Raw genomic sequence first — 18,293 nt, forward strand, 5'->3', positions numbered from 1 at the left:
GGATGCATATATATTTATAATTATTATATATTCTTCTTGGATTGATTCCTTGATCACTATGTAGTATCCTTCTTTGTCTCTTGTAACAGTCTTTATTTTACAGTCTGCTGCTTCTGATAGGAGTATGGCTACTCCAGCTTTCTTTTGATTTTTATTTGCATGGAATACCTTTTTCCATCCCCTCACTTTCAGTCTGTATGTGTTCCTAGGTCTGAAATTGGTCTCTCACAAACAGCGTATGGAGTGGTCTTTTTTTGTATCTATTCAGCCAGTCTGTGTCTTTTGGTTGGAGCATTTAATCCATTCATATTTGAGGTAATTATCAATATATATATCCTTATTGCCATTTGTTCACTGTTTTGATTGTTTCGGATTTTTTTTTTTGTAGGTCTTTTTTCTTTTCTTCCTCTTTTGTTCTTTTGTGAATTGATGACTAACTTTAGTGTTGTGTTTGGATTCCTTTTTGTATGTGTATCTGTTAATATTTTAGATTTGTGGTATGTAGTTACCATGAGGTTTTGGTATGTGTCATGCTCAGTTGCTTCAGTTGTATCCAACTTTTTTGTGATCCCATGGACCATAGCCCACTAGACTCCTCTGTCCATGGGATTCTCCAGGCAGAAATACTGGAGTGGGTTGCCATTTCCTTCTCAAGGGGATCTTTCCAACCCAGGGACTGAGCCCAAGTCTCTTGTGTCTCCTGCATTGTAGATGGATTGTTTACTGTTGCGCCACCAGGGAAGCCTGGTTTTGATAAAGCAGTCTTTATATTAGCAATATTGTTTTAAGTTGTGGGTCTTTTAATTTCAAATTTGTTCCCAATACCCTGCATTGTGCTCTCCTCTTCTCACAGTTGCTGGCTTTGATATCATATTTTTGTGTAGATTGTTTCCTTCCTTTAATGTATATTTGCCTTTAGGAGTGAGTTTTTCCATTCATAATTTTCCTGTTTCTATTTGTGGCCTTTTCTTTTCTGCTTAGAGAAGTAACTTAAGTAATTGTTGCAAAGCCAGTCTAGTGATATTGAATTCTCTTAGCTTTAACTTTTCTGCAAAGCTTTTGATTTCTCCATCAAATGTGAATGAGAACCTTGCTGGGTAGAATATTCTTGGTTGTAGGTTATTCCCTTTCATCGCTTTAAATATATTGTGCCAATCCCTTCTGAACTGCAGAGTTTCTATTGAGAAATAACTTATAACCTTAAAGAGTTCCCTTGTATGTTATTTGTTGCTTTTAGTATTTTTTTGTCTTTAATTTTTGTCAAGTTGAATACTATGTGTCTCGGTATATCCCTCCTTGGTTTATCCTGCCTGGGACTCCCTGTGCTTCCTGGACTTGGATGACTGTTTCCTTTCCCATGTCAGGGAAGTTTTCAGCTATTGTCTCTTGAAAATATTTTCTCACGTCCTTTTTCTCTCTTGTCCTTCTGGGACTCCTATAATGTGAATATTGTTATGTTTAATATTGGCCCAGAAGTCTCTTAGACTAACTTCATTTCTTTTCAATTTTTTTTTCTTTACTCTTTTCCACATCAGTGATTTCTACCATTCTGTCTTTCTGGTCACTTATCTCTTCTTCTGCCTCAGTTATTCTGCTGTTGATTCTTTCCAATGTATTTTTCATTTCAGTTACTGTATTATTCATCTCTGTTCTTTAGTTCCTTTGGGTCTTTGTTAAACCTTTCTTGCATTTTCTCAATCTTTGGTCTTTTTTTTTTTTTTCTCTCAAGATCTTGGATCATCTTCACTATTGTTTTCTGAGTTATTTTTCCAGTAGGTGTCTATCTCCACTTAGTTTTTCTTCTGGGGTTTTATCTTGTTCTCTAGGACGTATTCCTCTGCCATCTCACTTTATCTAACTTTCTGTGATTGTGGTTTCTGTTCTGCAAGCTGCAGGATTGTAGTTCATCTTGCTTCTGCTCTTTGGTGGATACGGCTGTCTAAGGAGCTTGTGTAGGCTTCCTGATGGGAGGGGCTAGTTCCTGCCCTGTGGTGAGTGGATCTGGGTCTTGTCCCTCTGGTGGGCAGGGCCATGCTCATGGAGACTTGAAGCCACTTGTATATGGTGGGGTGGGGTTAATGGTGGCCTCCTGGTAGGCTCACGTCAATGAGTACTCCACAGATCTGCCACTGCCAGTGTCTTTATCCCCATAGTGAACCACAGCTGCCACCTGCCTCTGCAGGAGACCCTCTAGTATTAGCAGGTAGGTCTTGCATAGTATCTTATGAAGTCACTTCTTTTTTATCCTGGGTCCTGGTGTACGCACAACCTTGTGTCTGTCCTCCAAGAGTGGCATTTCTGCTTTCCCTATCTCTTTGGAACTAGGCTGGGAAGCCTGGCGTGAAACTTAGGACTTTCACTCCTGTGGAAGAACTTCTGTGGTATAATTTTTATCATGTTGTGCCCCTCCTACCATCTTGTTGTGTCTTCTTTGCCTTTGGATGTAGGGTATCTTTTTTGCTAGGTTCAAGATTTTTTTTTTTTTTTGCCTTTGGTTGTTCATCAGTTGGTTGTGATTTTGGTGTTTATGTAAGAGTGAGCTCATGTCTTTCTACTCTGCCATCTTGAGCTAATTTGACAATTTGTTATATTTAAAGAGAACCTTAAGCTGCATTAGACCCCATTCATGAGCAGACTAGAATCTGCTTACAAGAACTTTAAATCTAAAAATGTGTCATCCACATCTATCGCAAATTTGGAGTCCCCACAACAGTCATTATTTGAGTCACATACCTTTATTATCTCAAGGAGCATAATCCATTAATTGCCAGCAGAGAAGAGGGAATGAGTTATCAGAAGATTTAGTAAATTTGAATCGATCTTTTAAAAAGGTCCAGAGCATCATTAGGATAGCAGTTTAAGTTCTTGAGTGTAAAGATAGAGGAGTTGCCTCAAGCATCATAGTTTTTCTTAGAAGATTTTCAGTCTGCACTTGATTTTCAGTCTGCCATAGTAAAGTTTAAGGTCTTCTTTTCCTGGGTAACCATCTACTCAGGTAATTTTATTCCTTTAATAAATATAGTGATTAGAGATACCTATAGGAAGACATTGGTCCTATCCCCATCCCCCATGTTGCTATTTCCATCTAGCAAGTTGTACTTAGACCCAGGTATCCAAGTATAGCTGAATATATATACAGCTGCCTTACTTTTTTGTTATTTTTGTTTATTGGTTAAGTCGTGTCTCTTTTGTGACACCATGGACTGTAGCCCACCAGGCTCTTCTGTCCAAGGGGTTTCCCAGGCAAGAATTCTGGAGTGGGTTACCATTTACTTCTCCAGGGAATTGTGCCAACCCAGGTGTCAAACCTGTGTCTCCTGCCTTGCAGGTGGATTCTTTACCACTGAGCCACCAGGGAAGCTCTCTCTTACATTTTACAGACAGTAAGCAAAAAAAAAAAAAAAAAAAAAGTGTATTTTCCAAAATACCTTAAGAAGTCAGAATACTTCTGAAAAAGAAGTTTCTTCAAGTTAAACATGAACAGTTGTCCTTGTCAATCTTTCTGTCCTCTGAGTTAGAACTAAGGAAAAGCAAATGCTCCTGTGTTCTTTGAGTCTTCTATCTTTTCTTGATTTTTTAAAATTTCTCTGCATCCTATCACTTAGTTGCCTCCTTATTTTGTTTTTGCTCTCACTGGTCAGATAAACATCATATCTGACTATGCTCCTGCCATCAGTGGATTCATTTTATTTGTTTGTTTTTAAGTATGGGAAATCTCCACCTTATCCCAAACTAATTTAAAGAAGTGGTTGCTTATCTTTAACTTTTTCCATGATAATGTGGTCATATTTGCCTTCCCTCTCTGATTGATTTAGTTTCTTCTTCGTAACTATTAGATTGGGTAGAATATTTGGTAGTGGTATAAAGTTTATATAACAAAATTAACTGGCATTTTATATGTTCTTTTAAAAAATATATGGTTCTTTTAATTTACATTTACCTAATAGATAAATCTCCCCCGCTTAGTATTCTTGTTGTCAAACTTGCAGACTATTCTTGGTGCCATGAGGGATGCAGTGAAACATAGAACTTCTATTTTCATTGCACACAGATTGTCAACAGTGGTTGATGCAGATGAAATTATTGTCTTGAACCAGGTAAGATATTTAACTTTAAAGTTCAGTGTTTGAAGTACATTAGAAATTGTTGCAAACACAAGCAACTTACATTGTTTCTAAAGAAATTTTTAGACTTTGTGTTCTTTGAATAAGATTGAATCCTGATAGGATTCCATTTTTACCTCTATTGATAGGAACAACCTATGCCACTTACAAAAATGAATAAAATGTATTAATTCACTCTTTTTTTTTTTTGCTGAGACATGCAGAAAATTTTTATTTATCACATTTGTTAATACTTAAGTTTTACTTGTAGAACAGTCACCAATAGAAGAGCAGGCTGTTAGTAGGTATTAGTAGGGTTCAGTCAGGGATCTAGCATAGCATCTAGGAAGTACACAGGAGGTGGTTTAACAGGGAGATGGTTCAATAGAGAGGGGTCATAGCTCTCAAATGCCAACTTTTGTTACAGTAAGCTGTCAGTCACTGTTTATTTAGATGCTTTGGTTAGTTGATACACTACATATTTTTCAATTAGGGATTACTTTTGTTGTTTTTTGTTTGCTTAAAAAAAATTTTTTTTCAGTTATCTTTAGAGGTTAGGTGTTGGGGCCCATCCCCCAACAACAGAATAGTATTATTAGAAGTTCCTGCTGCTGCTGCTAAGTCACTTCAGTCACGTCCGACTCTGTGTGACCCCATAGACGGCAGCCCACCAGGCTCCCCCATCCCTGGGATTCTCCAGGCTTCCTAAGACCGGCAGTTCCAGCATGTGAAGTGTGATAGGACATAGCCAGGAAGATGAGAAATTGAAGTCATCATCTAGAGGTTATATAGTCCATCCCTGTTGCTCCTTGCAGCCTGCAGGTCCTCTTAGCCGCCCTCTCCATTAAACCCATTAACATGCAGGATCCTCATTTGCTTCACAATGGTGCTTTTTCCAGATTCACCACCAGCAGCAGATGGTGGTGCATGGTCCGGTAGACCTGCTTGTCCTTCTGCAGCTGCTTCTTAATCTTGTTGGCCTCACGCTGCTCCTTCTCCTTGTTGTGCTGGTCCTCAGTCTTTCTGTTTTCAAGACAGCCCGTGGCAGCGGGGCCAAGAGGGCTGGGGCAGCACCAGCCGGGCAGGCAGGCCGAGCGCAAACTTGGCTCCTCTGGGAGGAGCACCAAGGGAGGGCGGTGTTTCTGTGGCCGAGCGGAGCTAGTGGCTCCCAGCCCATTGAGCTGGAGTGCAGGGGTCTAATGGCTGCCGCGGAGTCAGATGGACTTGAGCTGGAGCTGCAGGGGCTGCTGCCACCACCGCCACCACTCTTATTGCCAGAGCTCTTCAGCGGGTGCAGGGAAGGGGAGGTGGAGGCTGCAAAGGGGGTGGAAGGAGGAGGAGGAAGAGGGATGAGGAGCTTAATTCACACTTTATTAACATTTTAAAAGCAAAGTTAGATGAGGAAAGCTTTAAATCCTAATATGTTAGAAACAGTTTTAAAGGTTTTGTATTTAAAACAATTTTTCTGCATTCATTTTTGCTCTGTACAGAATATTTGCTTAATGTCTTCAGTGTATTTCATATTTTCATTTTCCTAATACCTGCACACACCCTTGATGTTTAAAAGAAAATTACCATAAAATAAAGTGGTCATTTTCAAACATGGCCATTTTTATTTTGTATTTTTCCTCATGAAGAAACTAAGACAAATGACAGCCTACTTTATTTCTCTGAGGGAATTACTATAAGAGTGTACTCTCTAAATATTCTGAACAGATCAGAGTGCCACTATTGCAATTAGTAGATTTGAAAATTGTAATAGTTTTACTTTTTTCCTCTCTGTAGGGCTATTTTATCTCCACCCACCTTTGTACTTGATTATTTCTAATGATGTTCTCTATGTTTATTTTTACTGTCTAACAAGTAAACCTTCAATTCTTTATCATTTTGAAAGCATAAGTACTGGGAGTTGAGAGCAAAAGCATTCTCCTCTACATTCTGTACTGAGAGAATTTTTTGCATCACTAAAATTTCTTATAGGATGTTTACTTCCATGTTATGTATATTGTTTCTTTTTTATGTTACCACTTACTCAAAAATGCTAATATTCACTAAAGAGTAAACTGATTTTTTTCAGTATGATTGTCCAGAATGTCTCAAGTGGGAAGATTTATAAATATACTTTATTATCTCATTGATGTTTAAGTATCTGAAGTAAAATCTGCTCTTGTGCTTTTTACTAAACTTTTCAATTGTATGCCATCATGTACATAGAGCCTTTTCTTATAAATATAAAACATTAAAAGTACCTTAACAAGTATAAGCCATAGGACTGGAAAATGTAAGTTTTCATTCCAGTGCCAAAGACTGTTAAACTACTGTACAGTTGAGCTCACTTCACGTGCTAGTAAGGTTATACTCAGCATCTTTCCAGCTAGGTCTCAGCAGTATGTGAACCGAGAACTTCCAGATGTACAAGCTTCATTTAGAAAGGGCAGAGGAACCAGAGATCAAATTGCCAACATTCACTGAATCATGCAGAAAGCAAGGGAGTTATAGAAAAACATCGACCTCTGCTTCGTTGACTACACTAAAGTCTTTGACTATGTGGATCACAGCAAACTGGAAAAGTCTTAAAGTGATAGTAATACCAGACCACCTTACCTGTCTCCTGAGAAACCTGTATGTGGGTCAAGAAGCATACAAGACATGGAACAACTGACTGGTTCAAAATTGGGAAAGGAGTATGACAGGCTGTATACTGTCCCCTGTTTATTTAACTTATATGCAGAGTACATCATGAGAAATGACAGGCTGGATAAATCACAAGCTGGAATCAAGACTGCCAGGAAAAATATCAACACCCTCAGATATGCATATGATACCACTCTAATGGCAGAAAGTGAAGAGGCACTAAAGAGCCTCTTGATGAGGGTGAAAGAAGAGAGTGAAAAAAACTGAATTTAAAAAAATATATGAATTTAAAGCAAATGGAAAGAAGTAAAACTATCTGCATAAAGAATTGATAACATAACCATGCAGAAGAAAAAGAGAATGCAGAACTAACCCAAATAATAACTTTTGCACACATTACTCTTATTTTTTAGCCTTAGTAGAATATAAGGATAAAGATAACTCAGATTTGAGTACGTTTGTTGTTGGTAGTATGGGAGTAGCTATTTTGAAACTGTTTTCTGTATATCGTAAGACTGAGCATATGAGTTAATATATTGATGTTGTTGAGAAATAAAGGTCTTATTTGGGAGAAGAAAGATAGAGATATGGAATAGGAGAACGGGAGGAAGAACCTTTTGATGTTATATTGGGACAGAATTATCAATATTAGTTTATGATGAAAAAAAAGTTCCTAACTCTGTTCAGGGAAAGAAAAGGTCTAGAAGCAATGAAATCCCAGAAGTAATGAGTATAACTAGCACCTAGATCTTACACAAAATGCTGTTCCTCAACAAAAAGAATCAAGGAGCATTTTGAGTGGATTCCCACTGGCCAAATGTGGGATAATTTGAACATTAAAAAAAATGATACTTGTGAATTACAACACACTGAATAAAAAGAAAATCTATGATTCTATAGTAATGCTTAGGGAAAGCTCTTCTTTAAAAATGAAATCTTGCCACTTACAACAACATTAATGGACCTAAAGTGTATTATGCCAAGCCAAATGAAAATACATCAGAGAAAAATATATACCTTATGATTTTACTCATATGTGGAGTCTAAAAAAACTGAGCAAATGAACAAACAACAGAAACAGACCCATAGATACAGAGAACACACTGGTGATTGCCAGAGGGGAGAGAGTGGGGAGATAGATGTAATAGGTGAAGGGTATTAAGAGGTACAAACTAAGTCATAGGGACGTAATTTACACATAAGGAATATAGTCAATAATAACTTTGTATGGTGACAGATGGTAACTGAACTTAGGTGATCACTTCATAATATATAAAAACAATCACTGTGTTATACATCTGAAACTTATATTATATGCTTTCTTTTGTTTTAATTGGGATGTAGTTGCTTTACAAAGTTGTACAACAAAGTGAATTAGCTGTATGTATACATATATCCTACATCTGATAGATAGAGTGCCTGATGAACTATGGAATGAGGTTTGTGACATTGTACAGGAGACAGGGAACAAGACCATCCCCATGGAAAAGAAATGCAAAAAAGCAAAATGGCTGTCTGGGGAGACCTTACAAATAGCTGTGAAAAGAAGAGAAGTGAAAAGCAAAGGAGAAAAGGAAAGATATAAACATCTGAATGCAGAGTTCCAAAGAATAGCAAGAAGAGATAAGAAAGCCTTCTTCAGCGATCAATGCAAAGAAATAAAGGAAAACAACAGAATGGGAAAGACTAGGGATCTCTTCAAGAAAATCAGAGATACCAAAGGAACATTTCATGCAAAGATGGGCTCGATAAAGGACAGAAATGGTATGGACCTAACAGAAACAGAAGATACTAAGAAGAGATGGCAAGAATACACAGAACTGTACAAAAAAAGATCTTCACGACCCAGATAATCACAATGGTGTGATCACTGACCTAGAGCCAGACATTCTAGAATGTGAAGTCACGTGGGCCTTAGAAAGCATCACTACAAACAAAGCTAGTGGAGGTGATGGAATTCCAGTTGAGCTATTCCAAATCCTGAAAGATGATGCTGTGAAAGTGCTGCACTCAATATGCCAGCAAATTTGGAAAACTGAGCAGTGGCCACAGGACTGGAAAAGGTCAGTTTTCATTCCAATCCCAAAAAAAGGCAATGCCAAAGAATGCTCAAACTACCACACAATTGCACTCATCTTACACGCTAGTAAAGTAATGCTCAAAATTCTCCAAGCCAGGCTTCAGCAATATGTGAACCATGAACTTCCTGATGTTCAATCTGCTTTTAGAAAAGGCAGAGGAACCAGAGATCAAATTGCCAACATCCACTGGATCATGGAAAAAGCAAGAGAGTTCCAAAAAAGCATCTATTTCTGCTTTATGACTGTGTGGATCACAATAAACTGTGGAAAATTCTGAAAGAGATGGGAATACCAGAACACCTGATCTGCCTCTTGAGAAATTTGTACGCAGGTCAGGAAGCAACAGTTAGAACTGGACATGGAACAACAGACTGGTTCCAAATAGGAAAAGGAGTACGTCAAGGCTGTATATTGTCACCCTGTTTATTTAACTTATATGCAGAGTACATCATGAGAAACGCTGGACTGGAAGAAACACAAGCTGGAATCAAGATTGCCGGGAGAAATATCAATTACCTCAGATATGCAGATGACACCACCCTTATGGCAGAAAGTGAAGAGGAACTCAAAAGCCTCTTGATAAAGGTGAAATGGAGAGTGAAAAAGTTGGTTTAAAGCTCAACATTCAGAAAACGAAGATCATGGCATCCAGTCCCATCACTTCATGGGAAATAGATGGGGAAACAGTGGAAACAGTGTCAGACTTTATTTTTCTGGGTTCCAAAATCACTACAGATGGTGACTGCAGCCATGAAATTAAAAGGCGCTTACTCCTTGGAAGGAAAGTTGTGACCAACCTAGATAGCATATTGAAAAGCAGAGACATTACTTTGCCGACAAAGGTCCGTCTAGTCAAGGCTATGGTTTTTTCACTGGTCATGTATGGATGTGAGAGTTGGACTGTGAAGAAGGCTGAGTGCCAAAGAATTGATGCTTTTGAACTGTGGTGTTGGAGAAGACTCTTGAGAGTCCCTTGGACTGCAAGGAGATCTACCCAGTCCATTCTGAAGGAGATCAGCCCTGGGATTTCTTTGGAAGGGATGATGCTAAAGCTGAAACTCCAGTACTTTGGCCACCTCATGTGAAGAGTTGACTCATTGGAAAAGATTCTGATGCTGGGAGGGATTGGGGGCAAGAGGAGAAGGGGATGACAGAGAATGAGATGGCTGGATGGCATCACTGACTCGATGGACGTGAGTCTGAGTGAATTCCAGGAGTTGGTGATGGACAGGGAGGCGTGGCGTGCTGTGATTCATGGGGTCGCAAAGAGTCGGACATGACTGAGCGACTGATCTGATCTGATACATATATCCTCTCCTTCAAGGCCCTCCATCCCACCCAATACTGTATGGTAATTGTAACTCATTAAAAAAAAAAAAGAATATTAACACACATGTAAGGAATGATACGTTTAGAAAATCATTTTACAGCCACCATTGTAGTAAAAGATTTAGATAAATATCATCGTTTGCTAAAACCATATGGTAAAAAACTATTGGGGAATAGAATAGTCACTTAACCCATAGATTACTTTTCTACTACAAAGAAAAAAATACCTTTAAAATAGAGAAATCTGGTAGACACTTCCTTTCACTTAATATCATTCATCTTGGAGGAAACTGATATCATACATCTCCTAAGATGATACACTGAGGACATATCATCACCTATATTGTATTTCAGCAAAAATGTTTAGCCTAGATCTAAGAATCAGGAAAAACTAGAGAAATACAACTTGAAGTGCATTCTTTAGAAAATAAGCCTGGATATTTTAGAAATGTTACTGTCACTCACACAGACTAGAAAACTTACAAATTCAACCTGTTGATCCTGATTGAATCCTAGATGGGGAAAAAAAAAAAAAAATATATATATATATATATAGAATATTATTGGGATCATTGGTAAAATCTGAATATGGACTATAAATTAGATGAATTTCTTGGGTGTGATATAGTTGTATTCCAGTCATATAGGAGAATGTCCTTATTTTCAGGTGTGTGTGTGTACAAGCTCAGTCGTGTCCAACTTTTTGTGACCCTATGGACTGCAGCCTGCCAGGCTTCTCTGTCCATGGAATTTTCCAGGCAGGAATACTGGAGCAGGTTGCCATTTCCTTCTTCAGGGGATCTTCCCAACCCAAGGATCAAACCTTTCATCTCCTGCATTGGCAGGCGGATTCTTTACCACTAGTGCCACCTGGGAAGCCCTTTCAGGAGATACATGCTAATGAAATACTTAGGGGTGAAATGTTATGATGTCCACAATTCATTCTTAAATAATTTAGCAAAAAGTAGTATAAATTTAGAGATACGATCAAGTGAGAGAAAGCAAATGTGGAAAAAGTAACAGTTGCTAACCCAGGAGAAGCATATATAGGTGTTTATTTTTACCATTCTTGCATCATTTCAAATTTGAAATGGGGTGGTAAATAAATAAGAAACAATTGGAGAACAAGAGATTTTGGAAATCAAAACTGTCATTGCTGAAATAAAGTCAAGGAAATTTCTAAAGAGTAAAACAAAAAGAGAGAAAATAGAGGAAAGATTTGAAAACAAGAAAATTAGTCTAAGAGGTCCAACATTTGACTAGTGGTGGTTCTAGAAAAAGGGAGTCAGAAAAAGGAAGGATATAACCAAAGACTAATATCCCCCAAATGTCCAGAACTTCAGAGCATAAGTTTTCAGATTAAAAGGGCCTAGCAACAATAACCTGGTGTACAAGACAGCAAAAGAGACACTGATGTATAGAACAGTCTTATGGACTCTGTGGGAGAGAGAGAGGGTGGGAAGATTTGGGAGAATGGCAATGAAACATGTAAAATATTATGTAGGAAATGAGTTGCCAGTCCAGGTTCGATGCACGATGCTGGATGCTTGGGGCTGGTGCACTGGGACGGCCCAGAGGGATGGTATGGGGAGGGAGGAGGGAGGAGGGTTCGGGATGGGGAACACATGTATACCTGAGGCAGATTCATTTTGATATTTGGCAAGACTAATACAATTATGTAAAGGTTAAAAATAAAATAAAATTAGAAAAAAATAAATAAATAAAAGGGCCTAGCAAGTACCCACCACAATAAACGGAAGGAGGAAAAAGAATAGACAAATTATAAAATTTCAGAATTGAGGATAAGGAAAACAGCTTAAAAGCTGTGAGAGAAATATCTTCCAGTGGGGGTGCTAAATAATAGATTACATAACATAGTCGATAATGAGAAAAACACTGTTCAGACAAACTTAAAGTTTAGAGTGAATTAGTGACGTAGAACAGAGAAGGCAATGGCATCCCACTCCAGTACTCTTGCCTGGAAAATCCCATGGACGGAGGAGCCTGGTAGGCTGCAGTCCATGGGGTCGCTAAGAGTCTGACACGACTGAGCGACTTCACTTTCACTTTTCACTTTCATGCATTGGAGAAGGAAATGGCAACCCACTCCAGTGTTCTTGCCTGGAGAATCCCAGGGACGGGGGAGCCTGGTGGGCTGCCGTCTATGGGGTCGCACAGAGTCGAACACGACTGAAGCGACTTAGCAGCAGCAGCAGCAGTGACATAGAAAACTAAGCAAATGGAAAAACAAGGCAATTACTAAGTCCAGGAAGAATAAGAAATTAGGAGAAAATATATATAAAGTCCTAGTACCTGACAACAGGTAATATTTACATAGTTATGATAAAGCAAACATTGTATATTAAATAACATTTATTATACAACCAATATTATTAGAAGAGTGAATTTGAGGCATGGGAAAGTGGAATAGTTGAAAGTGCTGGATCTCATTAATATGTATCTGTGTATGTAAATGCCAGAATAAATAGCTACAAATTGGGGGATAAGAAGGAGGTATTCAAGGGTAGAGAAGGAGGAGACAAAAGAATGTACTTTTTATCAGCTTTGTAATTATTTTTAAGCTATGTACATTTATGCTTTAATACAAGTAAAAATAATTTAAACTACACAATTTTACTACAGGATAAATTTTTGTAATTTATTTCATTAGTTGTCTGCAAAAATAGTTCCCATTCTTTCTAATACTTTTGGATGCAGCTTTCATAGAAGATTTTTTTAATTGATGTATAATTCATGTGTTAGTGATTCAGGGTTTTTTTTTTCAGATTATATTCCACTGTAAGTTACTATAAGATATTGAATACAATTCTCTGTGAGTGAAAAGAAAGTGTTAGTCGCTCAGTCATGTCTGACTGTTTGTGACCCCATGGAATGTAGCCTGCCAGGCTCCTCTGTCCATGGAATTCTCCAGGCAAGAATACTGGAGTGGGTAGCCATTCCATTCTCCAGGGGATCTTCTCAACCCAGGGATTGAACCTGGGTCTTGTGCACTACTGGCGGATTCTTTACTGTCTGAGCCACCAGGGAAGTCCCTGTGCTATTAAGTAAATCCTTTTTGCTTATGTATTTTATATATAGTAGTTTGTATCTATTAACTCCATACTCCTACTGTCCTTTTCACCTCCATGTCCCCTTTAGTAACCATAAATTTGTTTTCTGTATCTGTGCATTGAGAATTTTATTTTGTTTTTTTTTACAGTGGTAAATAAAAAAGTATAAAATATGTAACCATGGGGACTTTTATGCCAATGAAGTTGTCCACACACCTTGGGATTGAGGACTACATGCAGGATCCAGAGGAATTCAAATAGAGCAAAATAATTCTTAGACTCTCCAGCCAGAAATCAAGGAGATGCTTAAATTAACCGCTCAGAAGTGGGCACATACAAATTTCAGTTATTTAGCTTAAGGTTATATTTTTAAAGGTCATATCACCAGGAACACCACTGAAAGTGACAAAATTACTTTTGTCTTCCAGTATGTTTAACAGTATCTCTCAAGAGACAAATTAATTGTAGATATAAGAATTTGGCATCAATACCAAACCTATGCAGTGTTAAGTTTAATAGCTATTGTTAAGAAAAATAGCTACTGGAAGAAATAAACATCATGGAGAAATCTTGTTTATTTCAAAGTACACATAGGGTTTTGGCATATTATTTTTAAATCCTTTAAATCTCTGTATAACAGTGCTTTTGATTTAAATTTGATTTATTGATTACAGAAAATACCACTTTTAGAAAATCTTCACCTTTCTTTTCTGCTCTTCAAAATGAAAAATAAAACATTCAGACTGTATTTTCTTTAAGTGAAATACTTTATGTTATATAGAATTTCATAGCTTTTTGGTTTTTTATCATACTGGTAGCTCAACAGTAATGAAGGCATTCCTACCTTGATTTTTCCCACATATACTGTAATTAAAAAATTGGGGAAAGTATTTTAATGAATGCAGTCTTTCAAAATTCTTACTTGGAAAGTATTATGTGTTTTCAATTATTATGCTAGTTATATGACTTTGTCTATGTTTCTCTTATTTTTGCTTATTAGGGTAAGGTAGCTGAACGTGGTACCCACCATGATTTGCTTGCTAACCCTAGCAGTATCTATTCAGAAATGTGGCATACACAGAGCAGCCGTGTGCAGAACCATGATAACCCCAAATGGGAGGCAAAGAAAGAAAATGTGTCCAAAGAGGAAGAAAGGAAGAGACTACAAGAAGAAATTGTCAACAGTGTCAAAGGCTGTGGAAACTGTTCCTGCTAAGTCACATGAAATATTTTCTTTTCTTCTTTTCTTCCTTTCTTCCTTCGTCCTTCCCTTACTCCCTCCCTCCCTCTCTCCTTTCTTTCCTTCCTTCCTTCCTCTTTTTACCTTGACTACACATTTGCACTGAAGCAGAATTGTTTTATTAAAAAAAATCAGACATTCCCATTTTCTATAGTCCTTCTTTTAGATAAGATTTATTTGAAAAGGGAATTGAGTTTTACATCTTTCACAGTCTATTTGATGTGGCATCTATATTTATCTCCTAATTATTTTCTTGTTACTGCCTTAGTTGTGGTCAAAGCATAATTGTTGTTACTACTTGACTTTACCCCATTTCCATTTTTGAGGCCTGACAGTCATCTGATATCCATAACCAGATAAATCAGATTGGCTTCCAAAATTTTTGTAGTTTTTCAAACCTCCTTTATGCTGACAATTTAGATGAAAAGTATCTATTTCTTTTTTAAAAAGTGTAGATTTTCTTTCTCCATTGAAATACATGAATGATAAATAACAATACTTAAAATTTTAGAAATATTTACCACCATGTATCTTTAAGAGGAAAAACCTTGACTCTCATGTTGGTATATAGAATGTTCATCATTAACCAGCATTGTAACTGTCATGTAGTGCTGAGAATTTTATTTTTCCACCAAATGAGATGTAGCTTTTGTTTTGGACAAAAATTCATAATTTTTCTTTAAAGACTTGCAAACCTTGATATAATTTGAGACTTACTATACTGGGAGTGATCTAAAAAGCTTAGGATGTTAATTGGGTTTTCTGTTTCCATCTTAAATGCACTGCTTTTGCTATCTGAAGTTATACAAAGAAACAACCGAATGGGATGTGTGCATACACACGTGTATAAAGCAAAATCTAACAATTATTAATAACCTTTAGACAAATAGGAGAGGATTACAAAAATATTTAGATGATCAAGCCTCTAATCTGTGTTGATACTTCAGAATTACTTTATTACCAGATCTTCTCTGCCTTTTTCAATAGTTTAATGAGTTTAAGCTTGAAATAACAAGGAGGAGCCCAAGCAAGATAATTAAGTTTTACTGGCTAGAAATAATTAATAAAATGTTGGTATGTATTCACTTAGAAAGTTCCTTTCCTTTTCCAACTTGAATTTGCTTTAATTTTTTGGTAGTAATCATTCAGCTTGAAAAACTTGTGTATCTCATGAACAGCAACATAACTGTATATAATGAGGCTTTGTTTCTCAGAAAAGGTGTTAAAATATTTATTTTATTGGTCTGTGGTTTTATTGTGTTTTAAATGATAATTTGGTATGGAAGAGACTAATTTTTTTTTCCGATTTATTTTGTCATTAGTAGGTAGATATCTAAGCTTATCTAAGTCTAGTCTCCAGTTTTGTTATATAAAGGTGATTAGAAAAGTAGCTTGAAGCTAGTAGTTTATGGTTAGTCTTTGATACCAGAGCAAGTGGTAGGATCTTGCTTTTGGAGTTGAAATTAACACTGAGATGCTTAATCAGCTGCAATATGAGGGGAGGTTTGAGACATTTCTTACTCTCAAACCATAGATGTGATTGCTTTTCTGAGGAACAACAACCAAAAAAACATGTCCTTTGAATAACCCAGCTGTATTACTAGAAATAATGGTTAGTCTAGATAGAAACTCTGCTTCTGTTAATTCCTTCTGTACATTTTTAATGTTGTTGATAGAAAATATTTAACTTTGTTGCATAATCAAGCAGGTAAAATTGAAATAATCATTAGTAATATTCATTTTGAATGTGAATAGTGGTATTCAACGTAAGTGATTCTGTGATATGGGAAACATATAGTCAAAGAAGGACAGGAATGTTTTTAGGGTGGGGATAATTTCCCCACTAAGAAATTTGAAAGTACTTTCATATGATTAGAGGTGGTCTCTAGACCATTGCGTCACTGTGGTCATTAACCAGTATTTTCAGCTAATAAAAACTTAAATTACCAGAAAAATACAGTTACTATAGGGGCTACAACTAAGTCTTAAATTTTTTTCTCTTAACTCCATCTTGTTAAGGTGGTTCTATACACTGACATAATAGACAAATTAAAATGAAAGAAAAGCTTCCTAGGATGATTCACTCAGAGGAGGTTCCAAGAAAGGGACATTTATCATAATGTACTAGTTTTACATTAGAATATTCCACACAAAAGTACAAATTTCTAAGTTAATGTCACAAAATAATATATTTTTTTAATGTCTTGGGATGAATAAGCTACAATTTTGGCATATGGGCTCTGAAAATGGAGCAGGGGATAGGGTTTTGTTTCTTAATATCCCTTTATTTTTAAGATTGAAATCTTCCTAAGGGAATCCCAGTTTACAAAGATTACATTGAAACCAAGGTAATTTGGGATCATAAAAACTGGGCCAGTTGCCTTCTTGAAGGTTTTAACATAGAAATATTTTGGTGAGGAGATGGGCTCCTTTGGAAATTTTTGAACAGTTCAAGTCTGATGGTCACTTGTGAGAATCAGAAAGAGGCCTTAGCATTTGGATAAACTCAAAATATGCATTTACTTTTCCTCTGCAGGGATTTGAACCTTTTCTATACCTTTAGTTAAATATTTTGCCTTTTCCCTTAGATGCTGACAAAGCTCAGTTTGTGAAGATGGTTAGTTTAAAAGTATGTTTTGCTTTTAAAGGCAACATATTTAAAATTAATATGATTCCTTATTCTGGATCACTTTGCACACACTGCCATCTTGCTCCTATCCTTCTTTATTGCTGGATGTTTCAGGAAATGCAACTTTGACCAGTAGATACTCATAATTCTCTTACCTTGTAACTTCATCATAGGATATTCTTCTGCGTATTGGTAGTTGAAAGCATTTAAATATGTTTACAAAGGCAGCTTTCTTATAGAAAGGTCCCTTCCCTCCTGCTTTGAGTATATAGATTTTGAATGTAAACTGTATAATAAATGACAGTATGAAGTCAAATCAGCTGGTTAAAATTGGTTAAGATAAAATAACTCAATGCGGAAGCTTATTTACCACAGATTTATTGTTGTAACAATCTGTGCAGATAATCAGTACTAAATAAACTATGTCTTTGTGGCTCAAAATGGGTGTCCCATTGAAGCAACTCTTCTGCAGTGCATAGGGAGAATTAATATTTTGCTATTCACACACTCCAAATAAGTACAGATTTAATAGACACTCTGGGAGTATGGCCTTAGAGCCTCATGCAAAAAGTGAAAACTTTAAATTGTCTCAAAGAGAAAGTAATTGTTTCCAGTGCTCATAATATGGGCAAAATGGTAGCAAATTATAGTGCTTTCACTTAGCATTAAGCTGTCATATTTTTAATGACCAGTCAGTGAAAGGCAACTTTCTATTGCCCCCAGTTTCTCAGTTCTAATGACTAAGAAGGAAACCTTTAGGGTAGAAAAATGCCTTAACTGCAAACCATGCATTAAATTTAGTATTTTGATTAGCTAGGTAGAATTGGAAATGTACTAGCTTTAATTAGAAATAGATCAGAACATTTTTGGTTTAAAACAAAGGCAATGGATTGTTTGCATATTTCCTGTTCTCACACAGCTACACTAGAATGTTTTTCACTGATGACTTTCTGTTTTATAATATCATTGGATTTTAGAGCTGGAAGGAATTTAGAGGTCCTTTAATAAAATTTCTTCATTCTTAAAATGAGGAAACTGTATTTCAGGAGAAGTCACTGAACTTACTATTAGTCAAGTTGATGAAAATTCTGGGTCCTGACATCCAGTCCGTTTCTTTGTTGTTGTTGTTGTTCAGTCGCTCAGTTGTGTGCGACTGTTTGTGACCCCATGGACTGCACACACCAGGTTTCCCTGTCCTTCATCATC

The 18,293-nt window shown here is 36.7% G+C and overlaps 1 protein-coding gene and 1 pseudogene across 1 annotated transcript in view; one reads left to right on the top strand and one right to left on the bottom strand.

Moving 5' to 3' along the window:
• The window catches only part of ABCB7 (ATP binding cassette subfamily B member 7), a 166,117-nt gene extending 148,198 nt beyond the window's left edge, over positions 1-17,919 (top strand). The window contains exons 15-16 of the mRNA XM_005890529.3: positions 3,990-4,097; positions 14,219-17,919. Of these exons, the coding sequence (XP_005890591.2) occupies positions 3,990-4,097; positions 14,219-14,434 (324 nt within the window). The 3' untranslated portion in view covers positions 14,435-17,919. The remainder of the gene's footprint in view (positions 1-3,989; positions 4,098-14,218) is intronic.
• On the bottom strand, positions 4,881-13,295 carry LOC106700602 (guanine nucleotide-binding protein G(s) subunit alpha pseudogene; annotated as a pseudogene).
• Positions 17,920-18,293: the final 374 nt, after the last annotated feature.

Source organism: Bos mutus, chromosome X (assembly GCF_027580195.1).
Source record: "Bos mutus isolate GX-2022 chromosome X, NWIPB_WYAK_1.1, whole genome shotgun sequence".
NCBI lineage: Eukaryota > Metazoa > Chordata > Mammalia > Artiodactyla > Bovidae > Bos > Bos mutus.